We start from the raw sequence: 20,224 nt of genomic DNA on the forward strand, positions 1-20,224 counted from the left end.
ATTGCCATTAGCTGCGGTGTATGTCACAGACATGGCTCGGATCTGGCGCTGCTGTAGCTGTGGCATAGGCTGGCAGCTGCAACTCTGATTCGACCCTGAGCTTGGGGACTTCACTGCCACGGGTGTGACCCTAAAAAAAAAAAAAAAAGCCAAAAAAATTTAAAAATTAGTCTGAGGGGGTAGGACTAAGGAGGACCTGAGTAAAATATAACTGTCTTGGTTCTATAACATTTAGTAGTATTTTAGAGACATACCAAAGTTAGGCATTAGCCTCAATAATCAACCAAAATCAGCTATTAGACTTAAAATTGCAGAATGCTTACCTTAACATCATTTCTGGTACTCCAGAAATTGTGCATGATCAAAGATCATGTGGTTGTATAAATTACCATCAATCAAATCAATGTAAGATTAATTGTATAAGGTGGGTTCACTTGCATTAATATATGAATACTCAGTTTCAAACACAGATCAGGAGTCTAGATATAGATATAAGAATAAATGCTACAGGAGTTCCCGTCGTGGTGCAGTGGTTAACGAATCCGACTAGGAACCATGAGGTTGCTGGTTCGATCCCTGGCCTTGCTCAGTGGGTTAAGGATCCGGTGTTGCCGTGAGCTGTGGTGTAGGTCACAGACGCAGCTCGGATCCCAAGTTGCTGTGGCTCTGGCGTAGGCTGGTGGCTACAGCTCCGATTCGACCCCTAGCCTAGGAACCTCCACATGCTGCAGGAGCGGCCTGAGAAAATGGCAAAAAGACCAAAAAAAAAGAATAAATGCTACAATAATTAATATCTGTGAAAGTTGTGAATTTTATGAACCAAAAAACCCTTAAAATTTATGAAAGCAAGAGTTCCCATTGTGGCTCAGTGGTAACGAACCCAACTAGTATCCATGAGGACGAGGGTTCAATTCCCAGCCTCGCTCAGTGGGTTAAAGATCTGGCATTGCCTCAAGCTGTGGTGTAGGTCAGAAACTATAGCTCTGATTCGGGAACTTCCATCTGTCTCAGATGTGGCCCTAAAAAGACCAAGAAAAAAAAAAAAAGAAGAAAAGGAAATGGTATTCCAAGCAAAGAGAACAACAATATGAAGATATGGAGGGAATCAGTGACAACTGAGTATTATTTACATATGTCTCAAGACAAGGAGAGATGGGAAGTAAAGAGCCCAACATGTAAACAATATAGAAGATTTTTCATAAAGCTCTACTTATTCAGTTTCAACGATTTTACTTTAACCCTCTACTAATAACCTAGAATTAAAAAAAACAATTTATTGGTCTGTAAATTCTATAAATCTGGGACCACTACTCTATAAGACATGTAGCCCTGAAGAATTTAGTGGGTGAGTTTTTGGTTACTCCATCTTTTAGAAAACAGTTTGATAATGTGAGGTCTCCCCATATTTTCCTGTCCCCAAAACACTCCTGCTACAAACACTGTTAAAACTCTAGCAGTTTATTAAAGATAAAGTAACCAGAATGTATTTTTACAACAATAAACAAAATGCCATGCCCGAGAGCAAATACTTGCCTTACCACAATCTTACCATCAAACACTAAAATAAGTGTTTTACTGAAACAATGCAGTAGGGATATAGTGAGAATATGCTCAATTTACAACTTAACGATCACACAAACTTGTAATCATAACAAAATACTTGTCCTATGAACAATCTTAAGAGTCTGACAAGTCTTTTCTCTTTTGCCCAGACTGCCACACTGAGGTTTTTTACTGTTCACTGAAATGTTGCTAATTCATAAGGCATGCTATTGCCAACTGTAAGAAAATCTTACGCTAGAGAATAAAACACTCGCACAATTATTTTATACCATGTTTTTGTAATCTGATAACCTCAACCCACTCATACTCAAAGAACACTTACTTGCTTTACATTGTATCCTGCTTTTGCACTAGTTTCAATAAACATAACATTCAGCTCTTTGGCTTTCCTCTCTCCTTCCTCAATTGACACTTGCCTGTAGAAAAAAAAAGACGAAGAAATTCATCTTTTTGAAAGATGATAAAAAGATTTATAAACAAGGTTCTGAAATAACTTTTGTTCACATGGTGCTGGTTATATATAGGTAAGAATAGTTTGAACATTCATTAAAGTGCAATACACTTAAAATATGTGTAGGAGTTTGCTGTGGTGAAGTGGAAATGAACCTAACTAGTATCCATGAGGATTTGGGGTTGATCCCTGGCCTTGCTCAGTGGGTTAAGGATCTGGAGTTGTCGTGAGCTGCAGTGTAGGCTGCAGACGAGACTAGATCCTGAGTTGCTATGGCTATGGTGTAGGACAGCAGCTTCAGCTCCGACTGGACCCCTAGCCTGGAAACGTCCATATGCCACAGGTTCGGCCCTAAGAAGAAAAAAAAAAAAGAAAAAAATATCTGTGCACTTCTGTATGTTATACCTAACTGAACATTTTTTTGAAAGGCTTTTTTTTTTTTTTTTTTTTTTTTTTTGCCATTACCGCAGCATGCAGAAGTTCCCAGGCAAGGGATTAAACCTGCACCACAGCAGTGACTCAAGACAGAGCAGTGACAACACTGGATCCTTAAACTGCTAGGCCACCACAGAATTCTGAAAAGACATCTTTTCATGACTTGCTTTTAGTTGCTTAGCTCATCTTAGGGCTGCACCCTTGGCATATGGTTCCCAGACTAGGGGTTGAATCAGAGCTACAGGCGCCAGCCTACACCACAGCCATAGCAACAAGGGATCCAAGCCGTGTCTGCGACCTACACCACAGCTCATGGCAATACTGGATCTTTAATCCACTGAGCAAGGCCAGGGACTGAACCTGCATCCTCATGGATACTAGTCGGATTCTTAACCTGCTTAGCCATGACAGAAACTGTTCACCTTGTATTTTTTTAATTTTTAAAATCTTCATAGCCTGCTATTTTCTCTTAAATTATAAGCACTTAGGTTTGTGATGAAAAACTTTTTAATGGCTAGACAATTTGTCAATTTACTACCATAATTTGTGTAACCAGTCCCAAACAATTAGAAATGTACATTGTTTTCAAATTTTACACTGCTGGGAAAAATACTGCTAGGATAGTTCCCATTGTGGTGCACAGGTCTTGGAAGCAGTGGGATGCAGGTCCCATCCCTGGCCCAGCACAGTGGGTTAAGGATCCAGGGTTGCCACAGCTGCGGCTCAGGTCACAACTGTGGCTTGGATCTGATCCCTGTCCGAGGGAAATCTATCTGCCGAGGGGTGGCCAAAAACGAAAAAAAAGAAAAGAAATGATCCAGAGTACACAAAGCACAAAGATGTTCAGAGCAACTTTTTTGGCCACCCAAAAAAGATGTTCCCTCTTTTTCAGTCTTTCCTATCTCAGTGAATGACAGTTACTCAGGCCAAAAATTGAAGTGTCCATTGTGACTCTTCCTTCTCCCAGATCCCATATCCCACCCACCAGTATACTTTCCATTAACTGCAGCAGTACATCCTCTAGTTTTATCTTCAAAATGTGTTTGGCCACTGATCACCACACAAGCTACTACAACCTCGGTCCAAGTCATCATTTCTTGCTTGGAATAAAGCCTGGATCAAGCCTCCGCTTTTCTACCGTTACGTATTTCAACAGAGTCAACAGTGACCTATGCAAAGTACGTTACTCCTCTGCTCACACCCCGAATCTTATTCAGAAAGTCTCTGCCCTACATTACCTGGCCTTCGATATCTTTTTTGTGTTTTGTTTTAATTTAACCTCACTGCCTACTACTCTGTCTATCATTCTCTTTACCAGCTACACAGGCCTCCTTGTTGTCTCTTGAATAAGCTAAGTGTTTTCCCAAGTCAGTGATTTTGCGCTTTCTGAGCCATTGGCCCTAGGACTTTTTCCTCCTCGAGATACCCGCATAAACTTCCTTACTTCCTCAGCATCTTTACTCAAAAGTCACTAGTCATCTTCTTGGGGAGGTCTTGCACTGTTATCTCATCTCATATTTGAAGCTTGCCCTTAACATTTCATATTGATTCCCCTTTTACCTTTAGCATTTATTTTTTTTTAATTTTTTTACTTTTTTTTTTTTTTTAACACAACCAAATTTTATAGCATGTCCATTCCAAACCCTCGGTGCACTGCCCCCTCACCCCTCAACCTGTCCATTTGGAAACCGTAAGTTTTTCAAAGTCTGTGAGTCTGTTCTGCAAAGAAGTTCATTGTGTCATTTTTTTAGATTCCACATGTAAGTGATAGATAGCATTTGATGTTGGTGTCTCATTGTCTGGCTTCATTTAGTATAATAATTTCTAATTTTTTTTTCGTCTTTTTAGGGCCGCACCAGCAGCATATGGAGGTTCCCAGGCTAGGGGTCCATTTGGAGCCACGGCAATACCAGATCCAAACCGCATCTGTGACCTATACCACAGCTCACGGCAACACTGGATCCCTAACCCACTGAGAGGCCAGGGATTGAACCCGAAACCTCATAGTTCCTAGTCAGATTTGTTTCCACTATGCCATGACAGGAACTCCAGCATGATAATTTCTAGGACCATACATGCTGCTAAAAACGCCAGTATTTTTTTCCTTTTAATGGCTGAGTCATACTCCATTGTGTATACGTACCACATCTTCTTGATCCACTCCTCTGTCAATGGACATTAAGATTGTTTCCATGTCTTGGCTATTGCAAATAGTGCTGTAGTGAACATCGGAGTACATGTGTCTTTGCGAGTCATGGTGTTCTTTGGATAGATGCCCAGGAGTGGGAGTGCTGAATCAAATGGTAGTTCTATCTGTAGTTTTGTGAGGAATCTCCATACTGCTTTCCACAGTGGTTGCACAATTTACAATCCCACCAACAGTGTACTAGGGTTCCTTTTTCTCCACACCCTCGCCAGCCCTTATTGTTTGTAGACTTTTGGATGATGGCCATTCTGGCTTGTGTAAGGTGGTACTTCCTAGTGGTTTTCATTTGCATTTCTCTAATCCTGAGTGATGTTGAACATCTTTTCATGTGTTTTTTGGCCATCTGTATGTCTTCTTTGGAGAACTGTCTGTTTAGATCTTCCGCCCATTTTTGGATGGGGTTGTTTGTTTTCCTGGTATTGAGCTGCAGAATGTGTTTATAAATTTTGGAGATTAATCCCTTGTCAGTGGATTCATTTGCAAAGATTTTCTCCCATTCTGTGGGTTGTGTTTTTGTCTTGTTTAGGGTTTCCTTTGCTGTGCAGAAAATTTTTAAGTTTAATTAAGTCCCATTTATTTTTGTTTTTATTGTCATTTCTCTAAGAGGTGGATCTGAGAAGATGTTACTGTTGTTTATGTTGCAAAGTGTTTGGCCTATGTTTTCCTATAGGAGTTTTAAAGTATCTGGTCTTATATCTAGGTCTTTGATCCATTTTGAGTTTATTTTTGTGTATGGTGTTAGGAAGTGTTCTAATTTCATTCTTTTACATGTGGCCGTCCAGTTTTCCCAGCACCACTTACTGAACAGGCTATCTTTTCTCCACTGTATATTCTTGCCTCCTTTGTCATAGATTAGTTGACTGTAGGTGCATGGGTCCTTTAGCATTTATCACTATCAAACATACTATATATTTTTTTACTTATTTATTGTCTAGTTTATTCTCTGGAATAAAAGTTCCTTGAAGACTTTTTTTTTTTTTCTGTTCACTACTCTATTCTAGAGGAGCATCCTCTGAAATGTAAATGATACTCAATAAATAACTCCTGAATGAATGATTATTAGCCTGCAAATCCTAAAACTAGTTAGGATTAGGCAAAAATCCTAACTAGTTTTAGAACTCCAAGTCTTCGTAATAAATGGTTCAAAGTTAGCTATAGCATTGGTCCCAACTGTGGTTTGTCAGAAGCAACTAGAAAGATTTGTTAAAATATGGATTCAGGAGTTCCTGTCGTGGCTCAGTGGTTAACGAATCTGACTAGGAACCATGAGGTGGCAGGTTTGATCCCTGGCCTTGCTCAGTGGGTTAAGGATCCAGCGTTGCCATGAGCTGTGGTATAGGTCACAGACGTGGCTCAGACCCCTCGTTGCTGTGGCTCTGGCGTAGGCTGACGGCTACAGCTCTGATTAGACTCCTAGCCTGGGAACCTCCACATGCCGCAGGAAGTGGTCCTAGAAAAGGCAAAAAGACAAAAAATATATATACACACACATATATATGATATATGTATATATTATATATGTACGTAATATATTATTTATATATATTATATATTATATATATGAATATATATTTTATATATGTGTATATTTTACATATATGGATTCAGGGCCCTACTCTGGACTAACTGAATCATAGTATCTAGAAGCAGGATCAAAAATGTTAAAAATTTTAAAGTTGACCATGATACTTTATAGCCATAAAGAGGATATAATAAGCCATATTTACCAAGTGATTCTTGGGTTTGAAACATCGGAATCACTGGACTACAGGGTCAGGAAGAATATTGAGCATCTATATGCTTATAGTGAGACAATGAAAAAGATATATTCTGGTCTTTCCTCCTAGTTTCCACAAAAAGAGTATTTAATTGTCAAAGAAAGTGATAAAGCCATTTAACTGAATTTTTATTAAAATGTTTCTTCTGATTACAAAAGCAATTACTTTTTTTTTCTTTTTGGCCATGCCAGCAGCATGCAGAAGTTCCCAATCCACAGCAGCAACCCAAACTGCTGCAGTGACAACACTGGATCCTTAACCCACTGTGCCACAAGGGAACTCCTAAAAGCAATTACTTTTAAAGGACCAATCATTTCAATAAACCCTCTATAATTCCACTCTCTTCCCAAATATAACTGTAGTTAAATTCCATGTGTCTTAGGCCAAAGAATATATATGTAAACATATATATGCCATCTTACTTTTTTTTTTTAAACATAAAGGATTCATGCTATACACACTGACCATGTTTTTTTTTGTTTTTTTTGTTTTGTCTTTTTGCTATTTCTTTGGGTCGCTCCTGCGGCATATGGAGGTTCCCAGGCTAGGGGTCGAATCGGAGCTGTAGCCACCAGCCTACGCCAGAGCCACAGCAATGCGGGATCCGAGCCGCATCTGCAACCTACACCACAGCTCACGGCAACGCCGGATCGTTAACCCACACTAAGCAAGGGCAGAGACCGAACCCGCAACCTCTTGGTTCCTAGTCGGATTCGTTAACCACTGCGCCACAATGGGAACTCCTGACCATGTTTTTTAAAGCTGCGTGTATTAGATAGAGCAACAAATTCCTCTCATTCCTTCTAGTGGCTATAAAATTTCATTTATAAAATGCTACTACTACTGTCATCTAGACTGATTTTAATTCTTTAATATTATAAATAATTTTAACAGTAATAATTCTTGTATATTCATCTTTTCAAATTTCTATGGGTATATCTGCAGAATAAAGTACTGGAGGTGGGTGTGAGTCAATGAATTTTTTTTCTTTTTTTTGTGGCGATGCCTGCAGCATGCAGAAATTCCTAGGCCAGGGGTCAAATTCAACCCATAGCAGTGACAATGCTGAATCCTTAACTGCTAGGTCACATGGAAATTCTCAATGAGTATTTTATTTATTTACTTATTTAGGCCACGCCTGCAGCATGTGTAAGTTCTTAGGGCCAGGGACTGAACCCATGCCATAGCAGCAACCCAAGCCACTACAGTGACAATGCTGGATCTTTAACCCACTGTGCCACAAGGGAACTCCTCAATGAATATTTTAAATACCAATACTGTTAAACTGTTTCCCCCAAAAACTGTATTTGTTACATATTCAGTATGAAACTTCTTGTTTATTCTGACTCCTGATAATACTGTGCATTAACAATCTTCCGAATAATGGCTGATCTAATAGATGAACATGGTCTTTAATTTATACGATCATGTTTATATTACCTTTTTATTACTCAAGCTTATCAACCTTCCCCTTTATGGCTTCAGGATTCCAGGTTATGTTCATAAAAGGCCACTAACAAAAGATTTCCTTTCAATGCTTTTTAAAAAACATTAAAACTTTTACTCATTTAAAAATTATTTTGTGGAGTTCCCGTCGTGGCGCAGTGGTTAACGAATCCGACTAGGAACCATGAGGTTGCGGGTTTGGTCCCTGCCCTTGCTCAGTGGGTTAACGATCCGGCGTTGCCGTGAGCTGTGGTGTAGGTTGCAGACGCGGCTCGGATCCCGCGTTGCTGTGGCTCTGGCGTAGGCCGGTGGCTACAGCTCCGATAAGACCCCTAGCCTGGGAACCTTCATATGCTGCGGAAGCGGCCCAAGAGATAGCAACAACAACAAAAGACAAAAAAAAAAAAAAAAAAAAAAATTATTTTGTTGGAAATTTGGGACTAACACATACTACTGTGTGTATAATAGATAAACGTCAAGGAGCTACTGTATAGCACAAGGAACTACATTCAATATCTTATAAGGACCTATAATGTGAAAGAATCTGAAAAAGAATAGATACATATATACGTATAACTGAACCACCTTGCTATACACCTGAAACACTGTATATCAACAATACTTCAATCACAAAAACTGTAACTCTTACATTAAAATGTCAATAATAAAAACAGATAAAAAACCCAAAAAATTATTTTAGTAGAAAGAACAAGGCTCCAATTCTTTTATTTATTTACTTATTTATTCATTTTGCTTTTTAGGGCTGCACCCATGGCATATGGAGGTTCCCAGGCTAGGGGTCAAATTGGAGTTGCAGCTGTCAGCCTAATCAGAGCCACAGCAATACCAGATCTGAGCCACATCTGCGACCTAATCACAGCTCACGGAACACCTAATTCTTTTAAATGTCAATAGCTGAAGGGTGACAGTCTGGCAAAAATTATAAGAAAGGCGGCAATTCTAAAGCAATGGACAAATGTTACCCTAAAGAAAAATTACTGTAAATATAATTCAGATAAAATTATTTTCATAAGGAAAAGATGAACTCATATGCTGATTTACTATTAAATTAGGAAAGACTGGAGTTCCTGTGGTGGCACAGTGGTTAATGAATCCAAATAGGAACCATGAGGTTGCGGGTTCGATCCCTGGCCTTGCTCAGTGGGTTGAGTGAGCTGTGGTATAGGTCGCAGACGCGGCTCAGATCCCACGTTGCTGTGGCTCTGGCGTAGGCCGGTGGCTACAGCTCCAATTAGACCCCTTGTCTGGGAACCTCCATATGCCGCAGGTGTGGCCTTAAAAAGACCAAAAAAAAAAAAAAAAAAAAAAAAAAAGACCTAAATAATAAACTAGGAAACACTTCCTTGCCAACTCTCAATGAGGTACCATGGGCAAAAATGTGCTTAACATTTCCACAGGTTTTTGGACATATTGGTTTTCTTTGCAACATTTTAATTAATAGCACAAGTTCGTTATCTGAATTTCAATATCCAACTAACGAATAAACAAATAATAAATAGTAAGAGCTTATGCTATTAAAATTAATGGTCAAGACTATTTAAAGCAGAAAGAATATCCAGTAGATCACTTGGGAATGCTAAAGGCAGATATTTAAGCCACGGGTTCTACAGTGAATGTTAAATACATTTTGCATCCTGTGACTTGAATGTTGCTTCGCTCATTTGACTAAGGTATTACAATCGAGCTATTCAGTTCAACCTCACAGTTGGCTCAACCTACAATTTAAAAAAAGCAAAGAAAAACTACACCACTGAATTACAATGAATATTTATAAGAAGACTATCAAAAGAGTGTGCATTTAATCATTACGAATACTTTTTTAAGATAGGATTTATTTTTTAAAATATCTTGTTTTTTAACAGAATACTGCTCATGTTTATGAGGCCTAAAAAATGCAAAACAGTTATCAGCTTCCTGTGTAAACAATCTCATACAAGAGTTAAACATAGGCTTACGCATAAAAATTTATTTTCCTTTAAAGACTGAGTTTAATGTTTGCATTTCTATTTCAAGTTCCCACACTAAAGAAAAGGGAGTAGGAATTCCCACTGTAGCACAGCAGAAATTAATCCGACTAGTATCCATGCGGATGTGGTTCAATCCCTGGACTTGCTCAGTGGGACAGGGATCTGGCTTTGCTGTGAACTGTGATGTAGGTCGCAGAGAGGCTTGGATCCCACGTTTCTATGGCTGTGGCGTAGGCCAGCCCGTGTAGCTCCTATTTGACGCCTAGCCTGAGAACTTCCATTTGCTGCAGGTGCAGCCCTAAAAAGCAAAAAAAGAAAAAAAAGAAAAGAAGAAAAGAAAGAAAAGGGAGGAGTAAGCACTAAACACTAAACACTAAACATGTATCCTTTTAAAACAACTCGGAGTTCACGTCGTGGCTCAGTGGAGGTGGGTCTGACTGGTATCCATGAAGACGATCCCTGGCCTCGATCAGTGGGTTGAGGATCTGGCATTGCCGTGAGCTGTGTGTGGGATGGCTCACAGACGTGGCTTGGATCTGGCGTTGCGGTGGCTATGGCTTAGGCTGCTGGCTACAGCTCCAATTCGACCCCTAGCCTGGCATGGCCCTAAAAAGACACACACTAATAATAATAATAATTCTTCACTAACAAAAATAACAGGCTGCTTAACAAAGAAATCAAACATTCCACACACATACAAAATCATCCCATACCTCTTGTCAGCAAGATCTGTTTTATTTCCTACTAGCATGATGATAACATCACTTCCTCTTTCTGTTCTGACATCATCAATCCATTTTGTAGTTTGCTGGAATGAGTTAACATCTGGTATATAGGAAAGTGGACAGAGAGATTAGCGTTATTGCAAATGCCTCCCCAAGTAAAGAAGCCAACAAAAGAAAAAAAGCACTGAGGTTGGAAGGGGGTTGGCACATTAGGACCCACCTTTAATGTGCCTGCAACATGACTCCATTTTATCCGAGTACAAGTGTCAGTGATCTAAACAAATCACAAGAATAAAATCCTCAAGATTCCTTTTATAATAGTTTAAAAATTTTGGACATGACCAAGTGTAACACACTATATGTAATCAAAAAAAATATATTTTTAACATGTAAGGACTGCTGTGTCAGATAATACGGTGTCATGTTGCCACAATGCTTTTCTGATTACTTACACATACCAAACATGACAAAGAAAGCATCTCCAAAAGTATGTCAGCCAGTAAGTCCCAACACATCCAGAAAATTTGTAGAGCCCTTAAATAGCTTTCAACACCACTCTGTTTGCAATGCTTATTCAGTTTGTGATCACTTTAACTTGAAGTTTATTCGTTTAATGAGCCAAAATCACTTGTAACAAAATCGATCTTTTCTAGCCTTCAATACATCTTACAAATGCTAAAGAAAATAATTTACTAATATTTTAATCACATGGGCACAATTTTAAAGAAAAATATATCAGATTTCACTTGATTTAGTTAAAGTAAGCACAAACATTTTAAAGCTGCAAAACTTATCAATGCACAATAATGAACATACATATTTTAAACAAGTAGCAACCCAAAGAAAAGCTTCAAGAAAAAGAGAGACTTCATTTGGCAACGAACCAAAAAGAAAAAAAAAAGAAAAAAAAAAAAAAAAAAAGGCCCTGAATGCAAACCTCTTATTTATAATCCTGCCACTGCAATTATTTTTAAGATATGATTTCTGGTTAAGCAAATGTGCAAAATGTATCACTAATAATGTTACTAGCTCAAATCCATAGTGTGTTTACATAAGATGTTTTTAAATAAGCCCAAGACATGATACTATCCTGGTTTCCTATAAATTACGGGGTACTATATGGAGTGATGCTTAATATTGCCTAATATATCATAAAGCAATTTCCAAAGACAATTTTAATCAGAGAGTATTTTCCTGTCAGTCACTAATGTTCCATTCAAAATTTACAGTCACTTAAAATGCCAAAGGCATTATTACTCAGTCCTGAGGGATAAGAAAAAGGAAGACTATTACTTGTTTTAGTTTCCTATTTAAATTTTTTTCTTGGAGAGAAATGAAAGTATAATTTGTTAGCAACAAAGTAAATCAGTCAGGCACAGAATCCAGATTTGATTCAAATTAAAATGATTAACAGAAAACTGCATATTATATTTTCTCTGCCTTCCTCTATAGAGGATGGCTGGAAGGGGAAAACAGAAAAGTTGGCTAATGGAAGCTTTTAATGGCCTCAACAGAAGCCTTGAAAGATTTGGAAAAGTTGGCAAGAGGCTTAAATGCAGATTAATTTATTTTAGAGAAATCTGAGATCAAGTTAAATGAAAAAGGAGACATTCTTCCAACAATAATTATCATGTGGCTTAGGGATAATAGGATATCGAGAAAGCCTTTGAGAGAATTCATAATCAGACATGAAGGAAATTTTCCAGGGCAGGAAAATCTGGCACAATAAAAATAAAGCATATTGATACAAACACCAAAGCAAATATTCTGACCTAGCTGGTCTGGGATAACGTGTGCTATGATAAAACTTGTTTGTACATGCCAGTATAGAAAACAAGCACAAGACAAGAACATGCATGCAACTAAGCTAAAGGATGAAAGAAGATTAGAAATGCAGAATCCCCCCCCACTCACTTGTGATATCATAAACAACAACTGCCACAGTGGAGTCACGAATGTAGCTAGGAATCAAGCTCCTGAACCGCTCTTGACCTGCTGTGTCCCATAATTGCAATCGTACCTAACAATAAAATCAGTCAAACAGGCAAGAAAAATAAGAAAGGTCAACCCGTTGCAAAATACCTACTTGTGATATCGTAAACTACTACGGCTGCAGCAGAATCACGGATGTAACTGGGAATGAGGCTACGGAAACGTTCCTGACCCGCTGTATCCCACAGCTGCAGCCTGATCTGTGGGATGGGAAAAAATAAATAAAAAAAAAAAAAAAACCAAACTCATACTAATAAGAAAAAGGAAATGATGTTTTTAAAGGGAGGAAAGTGGCAAGGAGGTAAAAGGGAAACTCATGCAAAAGGTTGCAGGGATGTGAGAAATGAAAAATAAAAACAACATAAATCTCCTTTTCTTTTACAAAAGGGAGTAAGTAAATATTAAAAATTTGCTTTCTTTAAAGGTACAGAACTAAAAAAAACGGTGGTAGGAAAAATTTCGCACCATCAGAAAGACAGCTTCCTTCCCCCACCCCCCATCACCTCTCTTTAATCCTATGCCTTTCCAGATAGCAAAATAGACTCTGTTGATGTTAAAATAGTGAACATATAAGGGAAAAACAAAGGTAAAAGTCAGTGAGCAGCCCAGGCTATCAGAGTAAAGGAATTAATGCTTCTCTGAAAGGCTCTCTAAAGCTAAAATAAAATGTCTCTTTTCTCTACTGGTCCACAGCACTTTGAAATTAGATCTCTGACTACAGTTGCTCATGGTTTCTCTCAGACATTTCTTCCTAGAACATTGTGTAATGTAACAAAAAGTAGAAATATTGTTTTGTAATTCTACATAAAAATGTCTTTACTCTCTCTTTTTAAGGCCACGTCCGAGACATATGGAAGTTCCCAGGCTAGGGGTTGAATCTGAGCTGCAGCTGCTGGCCTTTGCCACAGCCACAGGAAGACCAGATGTGAGCTGTGTTTCAACCTATGCCTCAGGTCATGGAAACCCTAGATCCTCAACCCACTGAGGGAGGCCTGGCATCGAACCTGCCTCCTCGGGGATACTTGTCAGGTTCATTACTGCTGGGCCACAACGGGAATTCCTGTCTTATTCTCTTACTTTTTCATATCTACATTTCAGAAAGAAAAGCATGAAAATAAGTATTAATTTCTTTTACCATCATAAAGCAGTTTGTTTTCAAATTTTAAGAAATGGAATGCTATACACAAAAACAAAAGAGAACATCCAAAAGAGAAAAACTCACAGATGTATAAGAAATAGCATTAGAGATAATGTTTTTTGGGTGTAGGTCCCAAAATAGCGTGTTTAAGAAAGTCACTGTTTTAAGTGCTAGGAATCTCTTCAAGGGACAGTAGCCTAGAATACAGAATTTATACTGCACTTATTGGGAGCACTCCAAAAGATGGAAGACAAAAAAACCAAGTAGTAAATACACATTGCTTTTTCCTTTTCACAGTCACTTTGGTACATATCATATTCTGACAAATATACCTTGAAGTTCACAAATTGTGTGATATTTAAATGAAAGCTTTTTGAATGCATCAAGAATGCTATTCAAAAGGTCTTTAGCAGCACTAACTTCTTCATGAAAATACTCTTTTTTAATTATCTCAGTGCCACACGTTATCAAATCGACATAAGAATCTTGTTTAACGAGCCTAGGGCCATCAGAGTTTTTACAAATAATGGCTTTCTCTCCCCCTTTGGATTTCACTTGAGGATAAGAAACTCGAAGTGCTAAGTACTACTCATTCTGTAATAACAGTTTTTCTCAAGGCTTTTACATGAAGTTTTGGCATCTTTGCTAAGTACTTCTTATGATGACAATCATTGATTGTAGCTTTTTTTTTGCTTTTTTGGGCAGCACCCAAGGCACATGGAGGTTCCAGGCTCGGGGTAGAATCAGAGCTACAGCTGCCGGCCTGCACCACAACTACAGCCACACCAGCGACCTACACCATAGCTCACAGCAACACCGAATCCTTAACCCAGTGAGCGAGGCCAGGGGTCAAATCCACCACCTCATGGTTTCTAGTCGGATTCATTTCCGCTCTGCCACAATGGGAACTCCTGATTATAGCTTTTATCATAATTTTATATCTTGGAGTACTGCAGAAAATTGCACTCTGAAAACATTACTCACTGTTCGATCCTCCAAGTACATTGTTTTTGATAAAAAGTCAATACCAATTGTTGCCTATAAAACAAAACGAAGAAGTTAAAAATAGTAATCATCTAATGGCAGTCAGCAGCTTAGGGTTCAAATGGGAATTATGACTGTGGAAGAAATAATAAATATATAAACACATCATACCCAAATAAAAATGAACAAAATTTTTAGTGATGAAACCATCTACCTACTGAACACTTGCAGTGCATTAGAGGTTATTTTAGGCCCTTTACATGATCACCTCTAATCCTAATACCTCTCTGCGAAGTAGCAATTAGTATCACTATTTTTCTCATTTTATAGATAACAATATTGGGGTTTGGAGAAGTTAAATAACTTGTCTAAGGACACAAAGCCTCTGTTGTGGAGTTGGGAGTAAAAGTTCAGCTCTTTCTAACATATACTTCTACATATTTATATATACACTTAAATATATATATTTTATATATATTATACATTTCATGTATATTATATATTTTAATAAAAACTTTATATATAATTTAAAAAATTTTAATTGTGGTAAAATACATAAAATTAACCCTCTTAACCAATTTTTTTAAAAGACCACTTTTTAAAGAGCAAAAATGAAAGAAAATACTCTTTTAATTATCTCAGTGCTACATGTTTATAGCACGTTTAGGTTTACAGCAAAACTGAGAGGAGGATACAGAGATTTCCCATATACCCCTTGTCCCCACATATGCATAGCATCTCCTATTATCAACAGCCTCCACCAGAGGGAGAGTACATATATTACAACTAATGAACCTACACTAACACTGATGTAATTTTTTTAAAGATACATTTTATCCTTAAATTGTGGGGAAATACATATATATATCATAAAATGACATTTTAATTAATTTTAAATATACAATTCAATGGTATTAATCATATTAGTTACATTCACAACTATAACAACTGTCAAAACTATTTATTCCCAAAACTTTTTAACCACCCCAAATAGAAATTCTATACCCAATAAGTGATATCATATTACAATGTAGGGATATACCACAATTTGTTTAACCATTCATCTACTGACAGACCCTTTTGGCTACAATGAGTTTCTGTTCTCAATTCTTTTTGGTATATACCTAAGTAAAATTGCTAGGCCATATGGTAATTCTGTTTATCTGTGTGAAGAAATGACACAGTTTTCTACAGCAGTCTTTGACCCATTAGTTATTTAGGAATATGTTATTTAATTTTCCATGTATTTGTGAACTTCCAGGTCTCCTTCTGTTAATGATTTCTAATTACAGTACTCACTTATTCAAGTATAGATCAAAATGTCACAGAATCCTAGACTTGGAAAAAATCTCTATAAGAGAATATCTACTATCATTCCTACTTCTACCTCAGATGGTATTAGCAATAATCTTTCAACAGACTTGGAAGAGGAGCTAAAGATGTCAAATTAAAAACTTGAGGACTATGAGCATAATCAGTTATACTTTGTATTTACATATAGCATTTTATAGATTACAGAAAGTGCTTTCATATCCATGACTGAATGTGAATAAAAGGATCTCAAATAAAGACAACTAGTAGATTGGCAAAACAAAATACCTGATAGGTGTTGTCAAAACTGTCATACATGAATCTGGTAATCAGTGATGTCTTTCCAACTGAAATGAAAAGAAAAAAATTCACTCAGTTAACATACTAAATTGGGTTCTCAAGCAATTTTCCTATAGAGAGCTGTAATTCAATTCATTGGGAAATACCTGCAGTGGTTTTACTACAATAATTTTATTGGATAAAGAAGACATGGCACATATATATTAGAGAATACTACTCAGACACGAAAAAAGAATGAAATAATGCCATTTGCAGCAACATGGATGGAGGGCCTAGAGATTATCACACTAAGTGGTAAGTCAGACAAATGTCATATGAGATCACTAATATGTGGAATCTAATTTAAAATGATAGAAAAAACTGGAGTTCCCACGGAGTTCCCATCGTGGCACAGTGGAAACAAATCTGACTAGGAACCATGAGGTTGCGGGTTTGATCCCTGGCCTCGCTCAATGGGTTAAGGATCCAGCCATGAGCTGTGGTGGTCGCAGATGTAGCTCAGATCCTGTGTTGCTGTGGCTGTGGTGTAGGCTGGAAAAGCAGTTTTGATTCGACCCCTAGCCTAGGTACCTCCATATGCCTTGGGTGTGGCCCTAAAAGGACAAAAGACAAAAAAACAAAAAAAACAAACCACTAAATAAAATGATACAAAAAACTTATTCACAAAACAGAAAGAGTCAAAGATTTCAAAATCAAACTTATGGTTACCAAAGGGGAAATGCTGTGGGGGGGGATGGATTGGGAGGTAAGGATTGGCATATACACACGACTACACACAAAACTGATGGGTAACAGGGATCTACTACATAGCTTGGGGAAATCTATTCACTACTCTGTGATAGCCTCTATGGGGATAGAATCTGAAAAAGAATAAATATATGTATCTATATGGCTAATTCACTTTGCTGTACACCTGAAACTAATACAACACTGTATTTTTTTATCATTTTTTATAAATTTTATTGGAGTATGTATGTATTATACATAAGAATACATATGTACTTAAAGGCAAAACCTTAGAACCATTCATAATAAAGTAAGGAACAATACACATACTACTGTTACTTAATACTGATCAGAATCTATAAAAAATAAATGTAAAAATCTGAAGAGATAAAAGGTGAAATGGTGGGGAAACAGTGATGGGGAAAAGCAAAGATACATATAAGTTATATAATAAAGAAATACAAAATAGCTTCTTTATTAAAAGTTTTATCAAAAGATTAAAATTTCATTACTAAGCATTTTAAATAAGATTCATCAATATGGGATCTCTGCAAATTTATTGTTCTTATTTACCCCCAAACCTTCTGTAAATGGTATGTAAACTTGTAATGATTTGCTTAATGTTTGTTTTCCCTCATAGATTACAAACTCCAAATTTGTCTTGTTTACTCCACATCATGAGCTTAACACATGCTTGACACATACTAGGCAAACACTTTTGCTGAACTGATAACACTTTTTCAAAAGGTAAAAAATACCTATCTAGAGTTATTCAAAATACATCTTAATTAAACAACTTTATTTCATTATAACTTGTTCTACAAAATACAAAAAAAAAAAAACTTTATATGTTAAAAGATACCCAATGAGAATGACTTCTGTTAAATAAAAGTACTACACATTAAGTCTCTATGGCTGCATCACCACAATAAAGCAAGTATCACAATAAAGCTGGTTACCTGAAGAAAAAAGTCTATGGCTTGTAAAGCCAAGTTTGTAAGTTTGCCTCCATGTGCAATAACGCAAAAAAAAAAAATTACACTACACTTCCCCCACTATCTGAAAGTAGAGAGTTCCTATGAAACCTTTCATAAGCCGAAATGATGCAAAGCAAAGCAGCAATTACTTTAGGACGTGTCTTGCTAACCAGATGGACAAAATAAAATCAAGATAAAGCAAGAGTTCCTGTTGTGGCGCAATGGGATCTGCGATATCTTTGCAGTGCCAGGATGCAGGTTTGATTCCAGGCCTGACACAGTGGGTTAAAGGATCTGGCATTGTCACAGCTTCAGCTCAGATTTGATCTCTGACTCGGGAACTCCACATGCCAAAGGGGGCCAAGAAAGGGGAAAAAAAAAAAAAAAAAAAGACGAAGCACAGATGCTCATTGACACAGTTCAAAGTTATACTGGCTTGATGCTGAGTGTAGTTCCTGGGGAAGGAGGCTGGCGGTGCCACTCTTACTGCTGAATATGCGTATTGCTTTGATAACAGCTCGCTACATAACAAACACTGAGCACTATTTTCTCTTTTCACCTTATTTTGGTTAAAGCAAAAATCCTCTTCAGATTTCTTTGGGTTAGCAAAACAGGTACAAAGTGAAGTGGCATAAAGCAAATTTCTGAAAAGCATGGAATATCTGTATCTTTTTCTGTCTCAGATTCTATACTGGGTATTTTATAGGAAAATGGTAACTCCACAAGAGATGAAATTTTATTTCCATTCTTCAAGAAAAAGTAATAACATGCTCAGAAGTTTAGCAAATTGATCAAGGGTAATCAATTCTCTGCTAAAATGTGATTCCATTCCATTCCCAAAGACTGCGTTCTTCTCAATATACTACTTTCTTTTTTTGTTATTTAAAAAAAAGGGGAGTTCCCATTGTGGCAAAGGGGTTAACGAATCCGACTAGGAACCATGAGATTGCAGGTTCGATCCCTGGCCTTGCTCAGTGGGTTAAGGATCCGGCGTTGCTGTGAGCTGTGGTGTCTCAGACGTGGCTCGGATGTAGGCCGGCGGCTATATCTCTGATTAGACCCCCAGCCTGGGAACCTCCATATGCCACTGGTGCAGCCCTAGAAAAGACAAAAAAGACAAAAAAAAAAAAAAGGAACATGGCCATAATGGCAGAAGAGCTATGTTGTACTACCTACCAGTGTCCAGGGTTTTTAAAGAACCAAACATGGTTCTTTAAAAAACCATAAAAAGAGAAAATGAAAGGGAATATATCTTTGAAAGAAAAATAGCAAAGAAAGAGATTTTTCTGGTCTGTAACTTTTTGCCTAAAGCACTATCAAGAGTCAGAGGACAAAGTTCAGGGCTCACAGAACACTTAGAAAGTTTGGGAAAGGAGAATCCTGGAAGGAAAAGAATTGCAAAAAGAACTGTATCCAAATTCATCTCTTATTTCCTAAACTACCAATGAGGACTTGATGGGAAGACCTCAGGGTTCCTAGAAGCAGACATATATTCAAAGAATTCAGGAGCTGTCCTCACAGAGTTTAGAGTTTGAATCCAGTCAAGGTTACTACGTCTAAGACAAAACAACTCTTTGGAGTAACAACAAAATCTAGAGTCTGTATATGTATGTATGTATGTATGTATGTATGTATGTGTGTGTGTGTGTTCTTTATCATGTTCAGTATCCAATCAAAAAAGTACAGATATGCAAAGAAATAAAAATATATAATTCATGCTCAAGAAAAAGAGAAGAAAAAAAAAAAAAAGACTCCAAGGGATTTTTCAGATGTTGTAGTTAGCAGACAAGGATCTAAGGCAGCTATCAGAAATAAGGCATTCCCATCATGGCTCAGCAGAAACAAATCTGACTAGCATCTATGAGGTTTCGGCTCCATCTCTGGCCTCGCTCAGTGGGTTAAGGATCCGGATGCCGTGATGTAGATCTCAGATGCAGCTCGGATCTGACACTGCTGTGGCTGTGGTGTAGGCCAGCGGCTAAGCTCTGATTCGACCCCTAGCCTGGGAACCTCCATATGCCATGGGTGTGGCCCTAAAAAGACAAAAAAAAAAAAAAAAAAAAGCTATCAAATATATTCTAGGACTTAAAGGGAGGTATGCACATGAGATAAAAAGAAGGAAAATCTCAACAGAAATGAGAAAAAATAATCAAATGCAAATTACAAGTACTTATAACTGATAGGAAAAGTAACTGTATTCTCTT

General features: G+C 37.5%; 1 protein-coding gene across 5 annotated transcripts in view; it reads right to left on the reverse strand.

The window, feature by feature from the left end:
- RAB6A (RAB6A, member RAS oncogene family) overlaps positions 1-20,224 on the reverse strand; it is a 61,312-nt gene that overhangs the window by 7,318 nt on the left and 33,770 nt on the right. For 3 of the 5 annotated variants that reach the window (XM_005667096.3, XM_021102116.1, XM_021102114.1), the window contains exons 2-6: positions 16,306-16,364; positions 14,707-14,760; positions 12,507-12,612; positions 10,581-10,692; positions 1,886-1,979 (exon numbers count right to left, since the gene is read on the reverse strand). In XM_005667096.3, coding sequence (XP_005667153.1) covers positions 1,886-1,979; positions 10,581-10,692; positions 12,507-12,612; positions 14,707-14,760; positions 16,306-16,364 — 425 coding nt within the window. 5 annotated transcript variants of the gene reach the window in all.

This window comes from Sus scrofa, chromosome 9, assembly GCF_000003025.6.
Source record: "Sus scrofa isolate TJ Tabasco breed Duroc chromosome 9, Sscrofa11.1, whole genome shotgun sequence".
NCBI lineage: Eukaryota > Metazoa > Chordata > Mammalia > Artiodactyla > Suidae > Sus > Sus scrofa.